The sequence below is a fragment of the Pteropus medius genome, unplaced genomic scaffold (assembly GCF_902729225.1).
Source record: "Pteropus medius unplaced genomic scaffold, Ma_sr-lr_union100, whole genome shotgun sequence".
NCBI classification, from domain to species: domain Eukaryota; kingdom Metazoa; phylum Chordata; class Mammalia; order Chiroptera; family Pteropodidae; genus Pteropus; species Pteropus medius.
Genome location: NW_024349804.1, coordinates 4,017,046 through 4,039,603, shown reverse-complemented (window position 1 = coordinate 4,039,603; position 22,558 = coordinate 4,017,046). Strand labels below are relative to the sequence as shown.

Sequence of the window (22,558 nt, the reverse complement as noted above, 5' to 3'; positions counted from 1 at the left end):
GAGGCCTGCTACCCTTAGCGTTGGCTTAAATGTCTCAGGTCTTCAATGGGACACAGAATCTTCTGAACAAACCTGTAGAAGTGACTCTTCATTTAGATAGATGGTAAATTAAGTTGAGTTTTATATTATGAGGGCCAGAGCTCCCCTTAGCACCCAGAAGGCTGTCTATGGACATAAAGGATAACCAGCGGTTCTCTGGCTGCTTGAATGTAAAATACATCAGGCAGATGCCACTCTCAGCACCTGGGATCTGTCCGTGGTCCTGTAATTTGCCTAGTTTGCACTCACTCTAAAAGCACACTGAATTGTGATAATTACCAACTATGGTCAAGCTTGCTGCCAATAAACTCTCCAACTTTGCATTTTGCTTTGTGTCTCTGTTACCTAAGCAGTTTTTCTTCAGTGGTGGCATTTTTTCATGTAAAAGTGAATCCATATAATATATCTCCATTGACACTTTCCAAAACAAAATAAAACAAAACACAAGAACATCTGATTAAGTAATTGAGAAATCGATTCCCATATATACAAAATAGGAATTGGCATGATTGGGCTGTGGCTGCCATGTCGTCCTTGAGATAGGACAGATCTTTAGTTTATTTGCTTCCCCAGCACTGAACAGCCCTGCTTTGCTACCTCTGTACTATTACAATAGCCCGCTAATTGGATTTTGATCTCCAATTTATATTCTCATTAGATAATTTTAACATTGTAGACAGATTTGTTTTCACAAAGCCTTGTTGTTTATTGGATAACTACCTGGTTCAAAATCATTCAGTTTATTCAAAGCAAACAAACAAACAAACAAAAAACACCCACTTTGTTATAGGTACTATGGCAAAGCCTCAGGGCTATAGCAGAATGGTGTCATATTTCTATAGGGTCAATGGGAATATAAACTTTTCCCTGAGAGAGCAGTGGCTTTTATTAAATGGCATAACGTCTGGTCTCTAGTCTTAACTAGTCCTGACTATTTTTAACATTCTTGCCTTCACCCAGGTTTCCGGCCACCTCTCCCACTGAGTCTGCCACAAGCTCTTTGCTCAAGTCCAGATGGCCTGTCACTTGCAAACAGTTACTGTGGACATTGTAGAGCCTCTGCTTACAACTGTTCTTTGAACCACTTTCCATTATAGGGAATGCCCGTTTTTATTTTCTGTCTTTCTAGATTCTGCCTGTTTTTTAAGGATTAGGTTTTTTCTCACCCTCACACATGACTACTTCAGCCTAGGGTAATCTCTTCCTTCTCTGATTTTTTTTTTTTTTAGCACTCTTCCTCTGCTGGCTTCTTTCTTGAATCTTGTCAATCAGAAATTTAGCAGAAACCCCCATTTGCAGAATCCATAGCCCCTGAATCTATTTCCCTAGCCTATTTTGTATTGAGTTGGGGCTTCAGATCTGCATAGATTTAAATTTGAACCAAGATTTCACCAACTACTTACTACCAACTTTGAATATAAATTTCTCATTTATAAAATCAAGATGATAACACTTACCTTTTATTCAAGTTATTGTGAAGAATAATGATATGGTGTATATACAGACTCCGCCAGTTGCTATGCATTCAGTAAACACCTTTGTTGGACATATGATCCTTGTTCAAAATGTCCATGCTTAGAAAATGTTCTTGGGTTCAAAAAGCTCATAATGTTTTTTCTACTTTTGGTTTATAGGATTAATACATTAAAAATACTATCATGTTTTATTGGTCCAATAATTTTGTTGTGCCTGTGTTGCAATAATAACCGTCCTCGCCTTGGTAGCCTGGCTAGTAATGGCTCATGGAGTTAGGTAGATGAGTTGTCTTAGACCACATGTCTCCGTGGATGTTTTGAACAGAGCCAAATGTCCGCTCATCATAACTGTTAGCAATTACTGTCAGTTTCAGTTTCTATCACCTTTCATTAGTTTATTTAGAGATACCGGAACATGAAAGTCAACTTAGTTAACTTCCTCCATTTTCTATTACTGTCTCTCTTAAAGCTACCTTTTGCTTCTTCCCAATAAATTAGCAAGTGGATATAACTTTATACCATAGATTATTCCAATAAAAAAAAAAAACAGAAAATCTTTATACTTATGAGAAAAACAAAAATTCCTCGAAAGACTGCAAAGGAGTTAAATTCTCAAGTGATATAAATTACTTTGCATTCCTCAGAATGGAACCCTATATTGGTGGTTTTCTTCACTGAAACACTGATGTGCTTTTATGCTGACGTAAATGATATAGTTGCTGAAACTTCTATCCAAGGTGTTTTATTTATGTGGGTCAATTTATATTATTCTTATACTTCTATTCATTATAACTTGAATCTTGAGTACTTCTTAAACAATTTTTATTTGTATAACATTTGTATGTTTAGACACTAATAGGGACTTGCATTTTACACACACAAGGGAAGAAAGAGAACAGATCTTGTTTATCTTAACATTCACATTTTCTCCTATTTGATTTATATGTTTTATCAGGTTGCTTTCCAAACAGCAAAATGTTGTTATTCCCTTATATGGATCTTAATCAATTTCGTGCATTTTAAGTCAACTAAATTTTTGGAGTTTGCCATCTTACATTGTAATATGAGCATGAACTAAACTTCTGTTTCTAGTACCTAAAGAAAAAAACTGGAAAACTGGAACATAGTCATACTGATTTTGTTGAGACATTGCGGGTACCTTCTTGGCATAGAAATTATTAAAGATTTTTGATGTTTATTATCATTTCAGGGTTAAATGTAGTTTATGGTATCCTAATTCTTACCAAAAAATTAATTAGTATTATGATTTTATTACTTGGATGCTACAGTGACATATGAATTTTCTGTGTAAGGACAAAACCAACCGAAGTTAATTCAGGGAGACATGTTTTATATGTTTAACTCAAACATAGTATGGTATCCAAATTTTGAAAAATTAAAAAAGGAAATCCTTAAAAAAACTTAGAAGTGACAGAATGCAGTGTCTCTAATTATATTTCATGATGCCAAGTAAGCAAATGTTTTTTTTACCTTTTGTTATTTAATATACTTATTTTAAAATCATTTTAGCAACAATAAATATTGTCTCTCATACCTAGAATTGATCAAAATCTGAAACTACTCTAAATTATTTTTAGTGTTAAAGAAAACCAGATTAGCTTTAGAAAATTTATGTGTGTGAGGCACAAAGAGTAACATCTCTTAAGAAAGCACACTGCATTGTCTAAGACTAAATTTACCAGTACTAGGAAATATTAAAACAGAAAATCTAGAGTTATTTTAGAGCATCAGAAGAGAAGTAGTTATCATTGAAAATAGCATCATAGAAATCTGAGAGAGATCTGGAAGGTTATTCTTCTTAATATTGTCATTTTCGTGAAATTAAAGATAAGCAGTTGCTTCAAAACACACTTGCAAACTAGGACAGCGAAGGATCAGATGGAGAGTGGATCTGGAACTTAACAGAAGGGCCGCAGGTGGAGAATAAGGAGGAGACAGCACCCAAGTCTGTGCTAGGATATGTCAGCTGAAGGTCTAAAAGAAACCACTGATGATACTACCTATACCATTCTTTCTCTCCAGAAAATAAGAAAAGCACTAGCTTTCTTCCCACTCCCCACCCCCACAGAAGTGTCCCCTGTACCAGAAAAGGATTCTACAGCTGTACCTAAGCTCCTAGTGCCCTTATCATCCAAGGATCAACAAATGTAACCTATGTCTGGCTGAATAGTTATCACATTACTTTTTGGAGAAGTAAAAAACAACTACAACAACAACAACAAAAACAAAAACAAAAAAACTTTCTTCTTCCTAATTCTTTAATGCAGAATAATTTCATGGCACAATTCAAAGTCACATCTACGTGAGATCCACCTGTCACTAAATGGGTGGCTGAGAATAGATTCTATCCTGCATGCAGAAAGCAGAAGAGCCCAGGGTTTGAGAAGTGGTTGAGAAGGAGGTGAGCTGGACTAGAGAAACGACATGCAGAAAAGGAGTCCAGAAACCCCGAAATAAAGTATGCTTCTGCATAGTTTTGACACTGTTTGTCTTGAACCATGAGCAGACAAATGGAGGTTTATGCAGAGAAATTTTCTCATGAGTAGTATTGCGGGCACAACACTTTCCGTAAGTGTTCCTTTGAATAGAGCAAAATCCACCAATTGATGGAAAAATGATTCATTTTGATTTTGATTGTTCATCGGGGTAACTTTTTCAAAAAATAGCATTTCGCAGAAGATACATGGACTGAGATGTGATGATGTTCAGAGAACTTTTAAGGAAAACTTTGTCCTGGAAGAGCCAAATATTCTTACTGTTTTAGCACCAATAAGGGATTAGATTTCTGCTGCTAAGAATCAGACGCGTGTGACCAGGAGCAGTGTTAAAGAGGGGCAAAATTACTGAAGTTTCTAGCAGCGTCTCAACTTCTGGTGGTAGCCGGAAGGTAATCTGCCTTTCAGTCTTTGTAGGACAAGATTTGCTTGAGTGCTTTCTGGCATGCTGGGGCCTCCCCTTTGTGTATAGTACGCATGATTTAAAAGAAGCTATGTCAGCACTGATTTATACATTGACAGCTAAGGATATTAAGATATGGGCAAACATACAGCTCACCCTTTTACAGATTAACCTGGAGACTGCATTAGGCAAATTTGATAGCATTAAAAGATTTTGCCAATTTGTCTGGGAACAATTTCTCTTTTGTAGTGTGTCAAGTGTAACACTTCATGCCATTGTACTAATTTAAATGGCTTTGATCAATTGTTCAAGGGGTTAGAGAATCGTAGTGTAGATATATATTTAGCACTTTAAAATAAAAAAAAAGGTTATTAACTTAATTGTTAAATGAATTTAATCTGTACAAATCAAAGGTGCTCAAGAATGTGTTTTCTTGGAACTGCAGCAGCCGTATTATATGAGGAGGCTTTAAAAGTCTTCTTAGAAAATAAAATTATACTTCTGCATTACTTCCCAATAAGTAGAAATGCTTTAGGCTAATTACAGTAGCATGGATGGTAGCTACTATTTGGGAGAAAGCTTTAGTTTATAAAAGTAATAAAATTGTATCTTCTCCAGGGTTTGCCTTTTCTTGTATTACATGTCCTAGATTGTATCATTTGCATGACATCAAGGTAGTCCCGTGTATGATTGTGTTCCCTAGAGACCTTCTTAAAAATGAGATGTATATTTCATGAGACATTCTCTATGTACATAATTTCTAAAGTAAGGAAGAGGTCCCTCTGGATTAAATCATTGCACCTTTATTCAGTAGTCTTATGAGAGAAAGAGCTATTCTATGGGAATGTTTAAACAGTCTTTTTTTTTTTTCTCTTTTTTAAAGTAACAGACCTCAGATGTTGAATTAGCCCTTTTGGTGAATTCCACACTTGAAACAAGGGCGAGATTCATTGGGATCATAGCCTAACCCCTGTATATTGCATGTAGAGCTGACAACTCATCTGACTATTTCATCAAACATTCCATGTGTATTTCAAGTGAAACATTTAAATACTTTTTCTTTACCAGAATAATAATATCACTGTGTCAAACTAATCGATTTAAACAACTGCTTATTTGTAAAAACAAAATGAAACAAACAAAAATAACAATCAGATAGGACAGATAGGATTTAGTACTTAGCTCTTCATTTTAACGAAGTCAATTCCTTAGCATGAATAAAAAAATTTTAATTCCAAAAACAAGCAGCAGGAAAAAGTAGCCTTAACCAAGTTTGAAGCAGCTTTTTTTTCATCTTTGAATTTGAACAAATGAGTACTTAAACTACAGACGAGATTTATTTGTTGGAATTTTGTGTTATTTGGAAAGCTGTTACAGATTTTAAACTTTTTACTGTAGATTTAGATAGTGTTTCAACGACGTTGCTGCAGTATATATTTTGTAGTATTTGGGACTGAAACTAGCATCTTGGAGAAAAGCAAATTTTTAAAAATTTGTTAATACTTTAAAAACTTATTTTCTGAGTACTATAATTCGAGAAGTTCCTTAACCGAAAAGTATGCCGTATTTACAGTTCGGAGAATTCACATATAATGATAAACAATGCAAATTATGAGAATAGTCAAACTTAATGTAGAAAAACTGCTAGCTTCCTGGTGGGGAATGGCAGGAAGATATGTGGGACATCATTTCTCTTTCTCGACTTGGGGTTCTCGAAGGAAAACTGCTTTTAAAAGGAGAAAACCTAAAAGTAGTCTCGCTCTTCCTTGCCAAGGATAGTGAAATTAACATGCAGCTGGGCTTCTCTGATAAATGGATTCTGTTAGGTCACTGAGGGGGTGCATGTGACATTAAGTGATTTACAGTCCTTTACCTTAATGAAATTGTTTCAGCAAGATGACGCTGAAAGCTCTTAATGGATAGCTTTTCTTGATGTAATGAAATTGCATTCCTATGGCATTTAATATAAGGTGCAGTTATTATTTACAGGAGCTTTCCAAGGGCTGCTATTTGCACAGACAGTTCAGAACAAAAAGAGATTTCAGTGGCGGCATTGAGGCCAGAATGGCTCGTGACATTCTTGAGCAGATGAGTGTGTTCGTGAGAGCATTTCAGTTAGTGCAGCCAGGGCTTCCTAGACCCTTCAGGACACTTCCTCTCCCCTAACCCTGCTGGTCTTCGGCCTTTTACATATATTCTTCTGATCTATTTAACAGGCAACTGGATTACAACCAGATCAGCTGTATTGAAGATGGGGCATTTAGGGCTCTCCGGGATCTGGAAGTGCTGTAAGTACCGCTTATTTCTCTCACTCTTTTAAAGGGAGCTTTGTGTCTGGGGAGTGCTAATGTGCAAGCTTATCCGCTAGCTTAAAACCTAGTGTCAAATGGTCTTCTAAAGAGATAGCTTAAATCGTCAGAGTGAAAAAAAGAGGAGTCCAAGTGTGTGTGTGTGTGTAAAACCTCGCGTATCATATCTGTATGTTTAGGTAAAATTTTCTATTTAAGAAGGGCACTCACATGTTCACATATATATTGTCCTTGAAGCGTTTCTCCTTATAATAAAATATTCTCATTCACAGGATTTGTGAGAATTCCTAGAATTGCTAAATATTAAGATAGCATCAGTCATATAGGAAAAATGACAACAAAACATAAACCTCTTAGTAGCTGATATGTCGGTGTATTTTGTAGTTGCTGTGCAATGGAGACATTTTCTCATTTTAAGATGTCACTTTTAACCAGATAATGTCATCTTTGTAAGGTTATTTCAAAATCTACTTTCTAATTTTAATGAGTTGCCCATTCGTGCAGTTATTATTTACAGGAGCTTTCCAAGGGCTGCTATTTGCACAGACAGTTCAGAACATAAGTCCATTTTAAAGTCCTTACAACTGACTTAGTAAAGCACAACCCACAGATTAGAATTATAATTGGCACCCTCTCTTTCCCTGCTGGGTGGACGTGGCTGACATAATTGGTTGGAGGTAACTGAGTTATCTCTTTGACTTAGTAAAATAATTTTAATGAAATTATTAATTGTAATAAAAATAGTTTTAATGAAAACTAGAATTACTAAAGCCATTTACGGTAACTAATTATTTCTGGAATTTTTACCAAAGATTCACATTTCCAGCTTTTTAAATATACTTACAAATTCCTCCTCTGAATAAAATACTTTTTTATACTATAAGTTGTCTCTGACTCAGTTTATTCAGATATACAAAATTGAACTAAATATTAAGAGTTTTTGAAATTTTAGTTCATATGATAAAAGTTATTTAGAAATCATGAAATCCTCCAGGAAAGAAAGAATATTCCATTGTTTTATAAACTGAGTTTGTGGAATGGGATGTAATACTGAAAAAAAGTTTAAAGTTTCAACTGGAATGGTTTATTTTAGCAATATTTTCTATTTTTTAGGGGCAAAAATTTATTAGAAAAGCGGTAACACTCCACAGACAGAGCAGTGGTCTCCTCTCAGAGGCAGAGAGCGAGAGGGACTAGCAATATTTTCTATATGATTTTGGTTTTAATTGTGAATAATTGGCTAGAATTTCTAGCTGCATTATGTGCTGTTATTAATCGTTTTTAAAAACTTATGTAAGAATAAGTTGATTGAGATAAATTGTGTTATAAGACTATGTACTGTTTTCTAGCCACATGAGAAATCACCTTTGTTTCTGTCTTGATAACAGTCTAACTTTTTCTATAGGAAAAATATTTGAAGTGCTTATCATACACATTATAGTTATAAGGCCACTTTTTAAACTGTGTTCCAGAACCGTTTTTAATATATGAAGCTGACTGACGCTGTTCCAGTGTCAGAATAATTCAGATACAACTATTTCATGAGAGTAGTTGGATGTCAAAACCATAGTCGGTGCCACCAAACTTTGTGTGTGAGGAGACTACCACCAGTGTTATGTGACTGAATGGAGCTGATCAAGCCAAAAATCACTGTTCCTGAGTCAGTGCTCCTAACTAGGAATATGAATGATGCCAGTCATTTTAAGGAAATTTTGCTGAGGGTTTTGAATCAAGTAAAATTCAATAAAGTACTCTGTTATTAAGTAAATGAGCTTAAATACTTATTAGATATGGAATAATTCGTATATATAATGAGTATATGTTAAGTACTCTCTCTACGTCTCTCTATATATTTATATGTATATAGAGAGAGAAATCTATGTGCAAAGCACAAATGCAGTAACTATTCATTTGCTTATTTGTTATAAACTAATATTATTTTGCAGAAGCAGTAAAGTCATAAAAACACCATCACTTCCTACATTTTATTTGTCATGATAGCAAAATATCTAAAAGGTGTCTTTAGCAAGACCCACTATCATAAACATACCAAAGAGTGACATTTTATAGTTCATGGAATTAAAATAAAAAAATCTAAACTGTTGAAAACTCTTCTGAGGACCTAAAAGAAGTCTCAAAGGGATATATAAGGGTCAGAGTTTGATTTAAAAAAAAAATTAAAATTAGTACAAAATACAAGAAAATATGAATTTCTTTCAAAATTATTTAAAAATTTTATATTAAAATTTTATAAAGTCAAGCAGACATTCTCTTAATATATGTTAATTTTTAAATCCTCATAATTCATTCAACCTTTAGAGAAATTAATTGACGAAGAATTTAATGCAATATTTGATGCATTACTGAAAGGACAGGGATTCATTAGGCTCAAATCTTCTGTCAAGGAAATCAGAAGTTCACCTATTATGAACATTTGGTCGGGAGCTGTTTTTTCATAGAGTTATCTTCCTAAGGGTTTTGGAAAGAAAGTTCTCCATTTTGCTTATTTTTTACCATTCATAACTCTAGGATATATTGCCTCATAATGTGGAAATAATGAAGGAACATTAATTTGCACATCACCTTCAATTTCAGATTCCCAATGATTTCGATTTTAAAAAAATTTGATTTCATTAGCTATTTGTGAATGTATGACTATACGGAGGCCAAACGGGAGAAAATGGGAGTAAATCATTCTTGGCCATTGATGACAATTTATTAGTTTAGGATATATATTAAGGTACAGAGAATGAATAAAGTTTAAGAAGGAAAAGTTAAGGTAGATGAGAGCAAGGAGGACGTTTATGACTTGTATATTTGTGGCCTTAGTATGGAATTCTGATTGATAGGATTTAGAACTTTTTTCTTTTCTTGATATGAAGATATCAAAAATAACATCGAACACCAAATCTAGATCAATGGTTTCTTTTTCTTTGCACTCTAGACTGAGAAATGAAATATATTCCTTGAGTTGCTAGTTTTAGATAGTTTATTTTTTTTCTTTTCTATTAAATGGGCATAATTTAATTGAATTGAAACATAGTAACTCATATCCATTAAATATCAGACTCTCTGCCAATTCCTATGCTTGGCACAAAGAGAATAAGAAAAAAAAAATCAAGATCTAGATCTGAGAGGGCCTCTGTGATTACTGAGACCAACAGTTTATATTTATACACTCTGATGTTCTTTGTACAAGAATACGTCTCAGTACAAAAAGAAAATATTAAAGTTTGACATAGAAATAGACTTTCATATGGAAAAACGTGTTCACAAATAAAGAAGTATAATATATAAATTCTCATTGTTTCAGAACAGGAATTGATCATGACCATAGCATACGCATGTCATTATATCTAATTAAAACATATTTGTTATTCAATTTTTAATCATTTAATTTCATTGGTTCCCATATTGCTCCGTTACCAAGTATTAGTATCAATACAGCTTTGCCAGCATCAATGCTGAATAAAAATACTAAGATGATTTATTTCTTCAGTTGTGTTATAAAAACTAACATTTTGAGAGGAGACTTCAAATTGATAGCCACCAGCTCCAGCATTAAATGAAACTCTTTTGTGTGGAATCATAAGACATTATAGTTCAAAATTAATGTGAGTCTGCTGCATGTGAATAACTTAAAAAAATATCCCCAAAGTCACATTTTAGTATGCTACGTACTTTGAAGATTTTTCGCTATATAAAGTCAGCATAAATTTTTAGGGTGGGAAAAGGGGTCATTTGAAAGCAAATCCCTTTGAGAAGTGAAACCTTTTAGTGCAAACATCAGGATATATTTTAATGGTGTTTAAAAAAAACTCTCATTTCACTTGAGTACAGGGAAAATGCTACAGGCTTTTAGATAACATGAGCTAACCAATTCAGTGCTTTATAGGTCCTTCATAAAGTGTTTTTCTCCCCGCCTATGTGACTTAATTCAAATCACTTGGATTAGTTCTTATATCACTCAATGCAAAACCAGAGAGTAAAGGGAGTCAATGCGTGTTCTAGATATGTGGCTGTTGTGCCCTACTTTACTAAGTTTAAATTAATCCCTCAACCCCTGACCGCCCCACACCCCAGCATCAACAACTGCAGCCACCAGCTGGCCTAACGTGGCCTCACGAATAGACCTTGCTCAGCCCAAACAGACTCGGACCATATACTCATTGAAATATTTGAGTTAGTTCCCAATATTTAAAAATTAGGAAGATTGATTTAAAAATTTCCATCTCTAGCTTCTCTTGAGAAAAATCCGATTGTTTGGCAGCCTTCCGTTATAGCTCAGCAACAGTCGGTCGGAGCTGAATATTAGCTGCTACAAAGGGGAACATCATTGCCGGCTTGCTAAGGTCCTCCTTGGTCCCAGCTGTCTGTCAAATCTTCTCTATCTCTCTTTCCCATTGTCTTTCTGTATATTTGCCTACTTCTCTCATGTGTGTTCCCTGCCTGGCCTCTGTAGGCAAGTGAATTTACAAGCTCTTAATTCGACCCCTTCTCCAACATCAAAGTGGTCCACCTGGGCCGTTGATCCCATCTTTTTTGTCGCCTCCCTCAGCAACTTGCCCTGTTTACAGGGCTTCTATACACTGGAGACATTTGCCATCTTCACACTGTGGTCACACACTCCTGGGATAGGCGTCTTCTCACTTTCTTGTCACAGCTAGACTTCTCTGAAGGGAGAAAAAAAATTCTTCTCAATCTTATTAACTCCTAAGTTTTTGTAACTTGTGTAATTCATCTTGCCAGTTGGACTATATGCTTTTTTGTGGTTAGGTTTGATAAGCCTGATTTGTTTTTATAATATTCCCATTATCATAAAAATAAGAGCCATTCATATTATAAAAATAAGAGCCAGACATATTAGATGAATTAATGAGGAGGAGGAGGAGGAGTAGAAATAGTAATAATAATGGAATGTGTTAGGGGAAAAGTAGCAAAAAACTGAACCAAACAAGAGTTATACTTATTTTCACCATATCTCACTTGACCATCCATCTTTCTGACTCTAGCTTCAAGAAGCCATGATCACTAACATGTATCACTAAAAAAGGACAGGATTTGTGGCTTCAACTAAAAACTGTTAGAATATAGTAAGCTCTTAAGCAACTGCTACAGCATGTCACTTCATCCACACCCAATGCAAGTACCAAATATGGATATCGTTCTTACGGAAATTTCAACAGTGGCTGATGTCTACAGTAAAGAATAATTAGGAGGATTTTGTTTCAGGACCTGACAACCGATTCTGTGCTATCGCTATGAGATTTTAGTTGGAGATTTCATATATGTCCATTTACTCATGGATATTAATTATACATCGTTCCCCTCTAAGAAAATATAACTGCTTATTTTTCAATTGTGACTGTCTTGTGTTCATTTCTTAACCAATATCAGAAATAGACTTGCATGTGTGCCCACAGTGCATGTCGCAACATGTGAACAGTCAAAGATGCTATGTCTAAAGCCATAAATTTGTGATCTTTAATAAAACGACGTGTAGCAATATGTTAAAGTATAAAATTTATTTATCATCTTGTTTATAACAATAGCACATTCTTTACGCTGTCTCAGGTAGTTGTTTTGTATAAACATAAACTCTAGAAGTTTTTATTTTTTTATACAGGATGAATAATAAATTTCATATCTAAAATTTCTAACTCCTTTTTTATTCCACAGCACTCTCAACAATAACAACATCACCAGACTTTCTGTGGCAAGTTTCAACCATATGCCTAAACTTAGGACTTTGTAAGTAGTCACAATATACACATGAAGGTCAATTTAATCAATTAACCGTTCCCTTTAAGTACTATTTTTAGTAAGCAAACACCAAGACCACTAGTAGAAAACACCACTTTTTTTAAAGTTTTGGATATTTGAGTAAATTAACTATTCTGAAAACTTGAAAGCTTTCTTTAAATGGTATGTGTTCTGGGAAGTTTGAGGGGAACATTTATTTTGAGCTGTTGTGGAGGTCACATTTCATTAAGAAATGGAAGACTCCTTGATTGGCTGTCAGAAATGATAAATGGTAAATCTTTATGATTTTATTACTGTACGTCACACAAACCTAATAAAGCTAAACTGGCTCTCCAACATTCTTTGTAACGTAAAATTACAGCATAACCCTCTAGTGCTTCTATAATTAAGGTCGCGTCAGCATTTCTATTTAAAAATATCTTTTCAGGAGTTACAGATGGACATTAAAATATTTTAGGTGAATAAAATGGTTCACTAATAAAGTATTTACTACAGCTATGGTTTTTTTTTTTTATTCTTGGAGAAGAATAAATCCTTAAAACCGGGGTGGGGATATTTAGTTAAAGCATTTTCGAGATAAATCTCATTTGAGCTGGGTTTCAAAATCACCTTGACCTAAAAAAAAATATATATATATATATATATATATATATATATATATATATTATATACAGTATGTGAGAAACTGTGGCAAACATAACCAAAGCATTGAATTTCTTGAAAAACTATGTGTTTTTTTAAGTGGGGTACATGTATTTTGATTGAGTTTTCAAAATACTTTTTATTTTACAACAGTTTATAACTGGAAAAATTACATTTATTTTCTCTTTAATAAAAAATCAATTGAATTGCGAGATTTTTCATAAATTAGTTAATACCAATCTTAATGCTATTTTTCTCACTAAAATATAGCTATATATGCAATAATCCATCGTTATAATTTCCTTGGAATATGATTTAGCAAATTAAAACAATTCTGAAAGTATATAGACATAACTAAATGTTTTCTTGGAGTTATCAGATTGAGACTAATCTGACCAAATTAACAGCCAGGTTCACTGAAACTGTATTTGATGAAATTTGTTTCTCATTAACTTTAGTTAATTTTTTAAAAAACAAATTGATCAAGCTTTCATTTCTTGCAAAAATAAAGCCACTAAGACTCTAAAATCATTCATCACCTGCATTTTTGATACTGTGCCTTATTTTCTTATAAAATAAGAAAATATAGTTTGTCTTACCAGGTTTTTAAATTTTATGTTCTATTGTTATTTCAGATTTGTGTGCATGTAACTGAATCTTGTAATGTGCTTGGTTTAGATGGAGATATTTAAAGGACAATTAAGTAGAAATGTGCTATGTGACTTCCAAAGGATGCCACTCTGAGCTCCATGCTAACGGAGCCAGAGGTCACTTAACTTTCCCGAAATGTAGCTTTTTGTTCCAGTTTAGTTTTGATGCTGTCTAATTTTGATGCAAGATCATTCCATATCTACAAGCTTAAGGAGTGTGTAAGATAGTCATGTAACTAAATTCCCTTGCTTTGGTTGTTTCATCATTCTATATTATCACTGCTGCTTAAAAATTCCATTTTTATGGTCCAATTATCTTTCTGGACTGAGTTCCATGTTTTAATATCCATTACTGTTATTGGGTTAGAATTGAGTACATCAGCTAAAAATGGCTAAAATGGTATTACTATGTCGTAGATGATTCTGGGAATGATGCTTTGATTTATAGCTTTGGATGTCCTTTTCTTTAGTTTGAGAAAACATAAAAGCCAGTTTGAAGTCATTTACCTAATTTAGTGGATACATTTGTCTGATATTTTATTAATGGAGAAGTGCTATTTGCTGCTTGGACGGGATCCACAACCTGGTGTGGATCTCTGCCAACACAGAGGGGGCTCGCTTAATTCCTTCACTCCCTCCCATTTATGCCTTTTCATTTTAGTGTCCACTCTTTGAAGATAGGTCCTCAAGACCCAAAAGCTGCTAATTCCATTTTCTGATATTAAACAAAAAGAAGGAAATCAGTAGAGAGATGGGCAAGAAGTGTTTTATATTGAATTATTGAGCAAAAAATGAAAGTGGCCTAAAAAGATTTGAAAGCAGTTTCTGCAGAGACTAAAAATGGCAGGAGTAACTAAGAATTCAAACTGGGAGCCACAACTTTTATTAACGTGCCTCCTAGCCCTAACCCGCCTTTTACCTCCTCATTCCCCCATGAAAATTAGCTGTTAGTATGTCTGGACTGCAGAGAATTTGCCTTGGACTTATTTGTTCTCTCTATCCTTTAGAATGAACACAGGCAAAAGATTGTTTTGGTTGTATCGAAGCTGCTTTACATTTGTTTAGCTCAGAGATAAAAGAAGAGAGACTTCATTCTGTGTTTTAAACCATTTTAACTTCTAGACAGATAATTAGATTGGAAGTTGCTAAACTCAATCTACTTATAGGTGAAGAAATAAAGCTATATATTATTACTAAAGCATTTTCCAAGTTTTGGAATAACTATGTTCTGTCTTCTCGCTTTCAACCTCTTTCCTCTCCTTCAGTCGCCTCCATTCCAACAACCTGTATTGTGACTGCCACCTGGCCTGGCTGTCTGACTGGCTGCGTCAAAGGCCCCGAGTGGGCCTCTACACCCAGTGCATGGGCCCCTCCCACCTGAGGGGCCATAATGTAGCTGAGGTTCAAAAACGAGAATTTGTCTGCAGCGGTAAGGGAGCAAGAACCTTTGTGTTTTCGTGTTTTTGGATGCTGTCATGTAAGAAAACCGGAAAATGCGCAAGCTTTACAGGTTTCAGCGATACCATCTAACGTGTGTGATTGTGCACTGATCACTCTATGGAAATCCTCTGTTTTAACGATGATAATAACATGTTCTAAGACATTCGTGCACAGTTGGTAATTACTGATTACTTATACCGAAGGTATGGTAAAAGACTTTTCAGTTTTCACTCCAGGGGAAATATAGGAAATCCCTAGATTTTAGTTCTATTTGCTACTCATTATTTTCCCTTTAAGTAATCATTTATATCTACTTTTATGTTAACAATTGGAAGTATGATTAATTATTCCTGGATCTCTGCTGGGAAATTCAAAAAGTAACTCGATGGTAGTTGCAGAGTGACAAAATGCTTTTTGCGTATACATATGTACTAGTGGTTCAGTTCTACTTAAAAGAGATAAATGACTAGCTTTAGTAACAAAAATCTGAAAACTGAAATGAGACATTGGCTAGTAGGTGACATTTACTTAGTTATTTCTTTGTGCTTATGTACAAATCTAAGTATTTTACACATATTTATCTCATTTCGCCTCCCTCATAATTGTAGAAAAATGTAATAGTATCTTTTTAACCATTTTTAAAATTTTTATTTTTTAAATTATAATTGACATTTAATATTGTTTTGTATTAGTTTCAGGTGTACAGCATAGTGGTTAGACATTTATATAATTTACAAAGCGTTCCCCTAAGTCTAGACCCATCTGACACTGTACATAGATATTACAATATTATTGACTATATTTCCTATGCTGTACTTTACATCCCCAGGACTATTTTGTGACTACAAAATTGTACTTATTACTCCCTTCAACTTTTTCATCCAGCTCCTCTAACCCCCCTCCCATCTGGCAACCCAATTTGTTCTGTATATCATTGAGTCTGCTTCTGTTTTGTTTGTTCATTTATTTTGTTCTTTAGATTCCACGTGTAAGTGAAATTATATTATCTTTATATTAGAGATTAAAAAGCTGAGAAAAAGATGCTAAATAACCATGTCCAAGGTTATATAGTTGAATCTAAGAATCTCAACCTAGGCAGTCTGATTCCCGAGAGAGAGAGATTTAGATATATTTATAAAATTGTATATAAATGTATTGATCCATATTAAAATATAATTTACTCTTTTTTTATATTTTTATTTGTTTTTTAAAAATTTTATTTTATTGTTTCAAGCATACAATACACTGGTTAGACATTTATATAGTTTAAAAAACGATCCCCCTAATTGCTCTTTCTCTCCTCTGGCTCTCCACCTAGCCATTACATTAATGCTAACTGGATTAAAGGCTTAAATGTAAGACCGAAACCATAAAACTTCTAGAAGACAACATAGGCAGTAAAGTCTCTGATATTGCTAACAGTCATTTCTTTTCAGATGTAATCTACTTTATAAATATAGGGTTGGTTCTGCCTCAGAGGTATCTGTTCAAATTGCAATAAAAGACATTTAAAAAAATGTATGTAATGCATCATAAATAGCTAACAGTTTCTTAAAAAAGAAGTGAGATGATATGCTAGTATAGGATTCTAAGTTATTGTTATCTTTTAGTCCTTTTTATGTATTTTCCCACACTTTTTATAACTGAAACAAAATTTTTTTATGATGTCATGGAATGTTCTCAATAGGTCTGATTGCTTTATAAAAAAAATAATGAAATGACTAACCATTCGTTATAACCACTTTTTTCTCTCTTCGCTTCTCCTTCCCTGTTTTCTAGACGAGGAAGAAGGCAAGTTCACGCTTCTTTTTTAGACTGAGACTATTTTTGTAAACCTTGAGAGCTTGTTGAGGGTTGGGTCAGGAACTAGCCTGCAGCCTCTCTTCCTGGCGTCTGCCTCCACCCAGGTTCTCCCCTGCAGAGTCGAGAGGGCTGTCCCTGAGCCAGTAACCATGCTTGCAGGTTCTCATTTGTTATCATTCAAACAATAAAATCTCATTTCAAAATAGCTCTGTTTCCAAATAAGGAGTAATGAAATTATATACCTACAGGTAACCACTTGTGCTAAAATTTTAGGCCATGCAAAGGCAAAAACAAAAACAACATATCGACTAAATTACAGAATGACATGTTATAAATTATTATAATAACTTCAAAGAAAATGGTACTTTTGAACCTATCCAGACATTAAACAGCATGATCTAATATTTCTCCATACTTATCGGCACATGATTACTTATTTAGACTCAAGAGGGAAATTTTACTGTTTTTTTTATTTTTTTTTTTATTTTTGAGATAAAGAAGGTTAAGCTATATAAGTTCAATAAAGACCAAGCTCTATTTAAGCTTATTAGGAATGGAATACCGATTAGTCTGAAGTCGCTGCTTTTTTTTGGAATTCAGAATACTTTTGAATAGAAATCTAGTTTCTAATCTGAATTTAGCCTTTCTCACGATTATTTCAAGTCTTAAAAATTATCTTTACAATTACTTTTTAAAATCTCATTTGCTTCATCTGAGCATTAACCCCAAAATATAAATTCATGCTTCCGTAACTATATTTTAGAAAGACAGGCCCATTTTATCATCAGGTACTGAGAGAAATGTATTTTTGTTAATTGACATGCTTTGTTATTTGAGATAAGCTTGCATGTTTTACAACTATTGTTTCAGGAGGGAAAATGTAATTGCTGTGTGTTTCTTTTTCAGGTCACCAGTCATTTATGGCTCCTTCCTGCAGCGTTTTGCACTGTCCAGCTGCTTGTACCTGTAGCAACAATATCGTAGATTGTCGTGGGAAAGGTCTCACTGAGATCCCCACGAATCTGCCTGAGACCATCACAGAAATGTATGTGCCCTGAAATTCCCTCTTATCCCTCCACCTCCCCAGTGACCCAAACCATGACTTTCCTTAGGAGATTCCCAGGTTATCAAAGGCAGATCTGATCAATTAGCTTAGACAGATGGTCCTTTCAAACTGGTATTGACTCTTACTCTGTTTAATTAAATATCTTGTTGAGGTGTCTGAGATTTGTCTTTTTTTTGTTTTGTTTTGTTGGGTTTTTTTAATCAAGGTAGAATGAAAAGGGATGTATTTTAAGAGTAAATAGTGCCTTTCCTTCCCTTGAGAAGGGGTTATTAGGCTATTTAGGAAAACCTAAGAATGGCTATACCTAGTCTGACCCTTTGGGCCTGTAGATCTGCCCCTGTCTATTTCTAGGCTGGAGTAGGAGAAATAAAAGAAGGGCTCAGATGGGATAATAAATCATAGAAACAAGATAACTAGACAGTGTTCTGTCGCCTCCAGAACTCACGTTTTATAATGCAGTTTCACTACATTGTTTGAACTGTTGTATAGTCTGCCACAGAGTGTATAAAAGAATATTATAAAGAAGAAATATGAGATATTTAAATTAATGAGCACTTTAGCCTATCTGAGTCAATGTTAAATCCATCAAAAGTTAAATTCTCTTGACAAAGTATTTTATACCTGTTTTGTATGCAACTGCTGTGTACATTTGTCTTTGCCAAACCTAAGCCATGTGGATAAAACAAGGTCATGTAAGATGTGAAATGGACTGCTTTTACCATCTTGAGAAATAAGCATTAGGGAAAATCTTTACTTCAATATCCATTAACTTAGAAAGCGCCTTTTAACCACCCAGCCTATCATATTATTGTTTTAAAGATCAATTCTAAATTTTAACTAAATAAATGTCTTTGGGCATTTTTAGTCCAAATAATAAAATAGGACCAACTTCTTAAGATATAAATTTACATAGTAGGCACAAAAAAAAGTTATTTTTTAAACTATTTATTGTTTGTTTATTTTATTTTTATTAAATTTATTGGGGTAACATTCGTTAATAACATTATCTAAATTTCAGGTGTGCAACTTTATAAATGACCTCTGTATACTTTATTGTATACTCACCACCCAAAGTCTAGTCTCCTTCCATTTTTTCACCAATTAACTGCTCTAATTTATTTTATATGAGAATAACCTTAATTCGCAAGACCAACTGACATTACTTTCAAGTATTTAATGTATGCTTTAAAATGTGCCTAGAGCTTTGCAGTATGAGACAGGATTCTCTGTGGGAACTCTAGAATCTGTGGAGATTTGACATGGAATGATGTCTGCACATAATATTATTCTCATAAAATTTTTACTTGATAGAACACTGCCTTGCCCATAGAAGGCATTTTTATTTTCTTTAGCCGAAACTTGAAAGAAGAATAATATGTGGTTTAAGAAGAAGTGGATGATATTCCATGAAAGAAAAAAGCAGGAACCAAGGTAGAGGTGACAGTGAGCATTATGTTTCAGAGATTATACATTTGAACCTAACTGGAGTACTAGGTACATGTTGAGACATCACAGAAAATAATGTCTGAATAAAGGCACCTCTATATAATTTTAAAGCCACAGATTGTTGGAGAACTTTCATCTTGGTCAGAAGATATGTGATTAGCTAGAGAGTAGAAAGACATGTTAAGTTTTAGAACAGGGAATAGTATATTCATCTATCCAGACACCAGCATTTATTAAGTGAGTACATGCTACATAAAGGCAGAATGAATTCTCCAGAGATCTTCCATCAAGTGACTAGCCAATTTGACATGCAAATTAAAAGCTACTATGAAATGAGGTACAAAGTAGTAACATGTTGCAAAACAGAAAGAAATAAAATTGAAAATATTTATTCCGAGGGCATAAAGTGGAAGGCAAGTTATGGTGGTTAATTAGAGTCAGAAAGCTTTAGTTAGAACTGCTGGTCTGCCTACCATTACTATCTGTGAGATCATGGGCAAGTTACTTATCTTCTAGGAGACTGTCTTCTCATTTGAAACTAAGGGTTGTTGTCAGTTTGAAATGGAATAATTAACATATGTAGAGCTTTATGTGCTTAGCATATAGTAATCATTCAATAAATGATATCTCGATCATTGAAGCCTTCATGTAGGAGGTAACAGATGCAGTAGGTAAAAGATGAAGTACCTTAAAAGACAGGTAGACTAGAAATGCAGAAATAGAAAAGGACTTTCAATGTTAATAGAACATCATAAGCATAGGCAATAAGAATGGAAATACAAGACACTACTAAACAGGAACTCAGTTTGGTATTTCAAACCTGAGAGATTGCAAGAAAATAAATTTGGAAAGGTAGATTGGACCCAATTCATGGAGGGCCTTTGATAGTCTAAGAATCTTAGTCTTGCTTTGGAATGCATTTGAATATAAGAGTGTTCATCTGAATCTTCAAGAATTAATCTGAAAGCTGTGGCTAGTGATTGACAAGAGAGAATACCAGGCACGAGGCCTCTTAGGAAGCTGCTATGCTGGTTGAAAGGAGACTTCATAAGAGCTGCAGCTAGGACGTAGCAGTAGGAATGATGATATGGAAGCAGATATCAAAGCTAATAGAGAAGCAGAATTAATGGGATTTTAAATTTGATAAGATGAGGGAATAATGGAGAAATATGAACCAAAGATGATGCCAGAGTTTCAAGTATGAGGGATGGGAAGATGATGGTTCTATCATTGTTTATAAGAAGCTGAGGAGCAGAACCAAACCTAGGAAGGACGATGGTAGTGAGCGAAATTTGTGAAATACTGAAATACCATGAGATACCTGCAGGTACTAAAATAGTACAGACTCTAAGGATTTGGAGCAAGAGAAGGACTTGAGGCAAAGGTTTTGGAGTAATTAATATTATAAAATATAAAGTAGATGGTTACATCCATAAAATGGCCAATCGAAAGGAGAGCCAGAGAAGAGAAACCCAAGGGGAATAAGTAAAAGTAGCAGAAGGCTGTGATAGGTAAGAGAGGAAGGGCTTCTGGGAAAAATCTTCTGAGTCAGATATTCTGGCTGGAGAACCAGATCGAGGTCTGAAAACAGGTCTTGAAATTTGACCAGCATATTGTTCTTCCAGGATTCAAAGTAGAGTGATAGGTAAGGAAGCCACTTTTCAGAGTGGGAAGAAAGGGAGTGCATGATGACTACTGAAGAGAGCAGATATGGAGCAGTTTGCAAAGTTTGGCCGAGAAAGGGTTTTTTGAAAATGACAATCACTGTAAAGAGCAGACTTGGATTTATTCTAAGATGCAGAGAGCTGCAATCAGACAATCAGAGAAAGAATGGGATTAGAGAGAGATGAGAGTGTGAGAGAGTTAGATAAGAAATATGTGGGAACAAGATTGTCCTGGACACAGGAGGAGATTGATCAAATCCTGATCCTCTAGGAAAGAACAAAATGCTGTTGTAGGTTGACAAAAGGAGAGAGTGTGTTGTAGATGTAACAGACTGAAAGTAATGTGAGACTTTTAAAATGCTTAATCTCATGTAGTCTGTTTTATTTTTTACAGTAGAGCCTTTCTTGTATTTCATATGCTCTATAGATTTTGTATAATGGTGGAATTTAGTTACATAAAAGTTATAGTAAATAATATGTCCCATTGCATTTGCCTATATTGAAGTGGTGTGTGCAGTATAACTACAATAAATTAAATGTATAAGTCCAAAATATACGTGAAATTCTAGGTGAATATTACTTCTCTGATTATTACATTATCAACTTTATCAGTAGAGTATCTAGTAATAAATCATATTGATCTTCAGTGCCAACAAAATACCTACCCCCATTACTATTCAGTGTAGTGGCATAATTTACTAGATTAGTAGTTTATATTTTTTATTACTTTTATTTTTTATTAAGATAAATAACATCAGTAAGATTCATAAAGTTTAGAAATAAAGCTATGCAATGTCTTAAAAAAAATTTTATAGATTCCAGATTTTTAAAACACGATGAACTGAAAATTATAAACTCCCTCCATATTTTTCAAATATTTTTTTAATCTGGATTTTATAAGAAATTATCATTAGAATTTCTTTATTGGAAGTTATCAGACATTTCATTCCATAATCTTGAGTTGATTTCCTACTGTATCTTTATTCCTGTAACTGTTTCATAATATAAACCTGACAAAAAGAATGCATGTGCTGTATCTCGGAGTGATCAACTGCCTATATATCTAGGTAGAAAAACTTGACTCATCCTTTTCCCTTTTATGCTTTGTGTTTGCATCTAATTGCACACTACAGGTATTGACTTAGTCAGTAGTTTATTAAGATATAGGAGGGAAACATTCTTTTAAAGTCAGAATTGGAATAATTTGGAGAAGGAAGAATAGAAAGAGAATAACATTTATCTAATACCTGTGATGTTGGATGCTACGCACATGTTATATCATTTGATCGTCTCATTGATTTTGATGAGTGTATCTACACAATTTAAATAAAATAGGAAAACT

General features: G+C 34.1%; 1 protein-coding gene across 4 annotated transcripts in view; it reads left to right on the top strand.

The window, feature by feature from the left end:
* SLIT2 (slit guidance ligand 2) overlaps positions 1 to 22,558 on the top strand; it is a 322,457-nt gene that overhangs the window by 197,030 nt on the left and 102,869 nt on the right. For all 4 annotated transcript variants that reach the window (XM_039838092.1, XM_039838093.1, XM_039838091.1 and 1 more), the window contains exons 6-9: positions 6,650 to 6,721; positions 12,422 to 12,493; positions 15,063 to 15,226; positions 17,947 to 18,085. In XM_039838092.1, the coding sequence (XP_039694026.1) occupies positions 6,650 to 6,721; positions 12,422 to 12,493; positions 15,063 to 15,226; positions 17,947 to 18,085 (447 nt within the window). The remainder of the gene's footprint in view (positions 1 to 6,649; positions 6,722 to 12,421; positions 12,494 to 15,062; positions 15,227 to 17,946; positions 18,086 to 22,558) is intronic.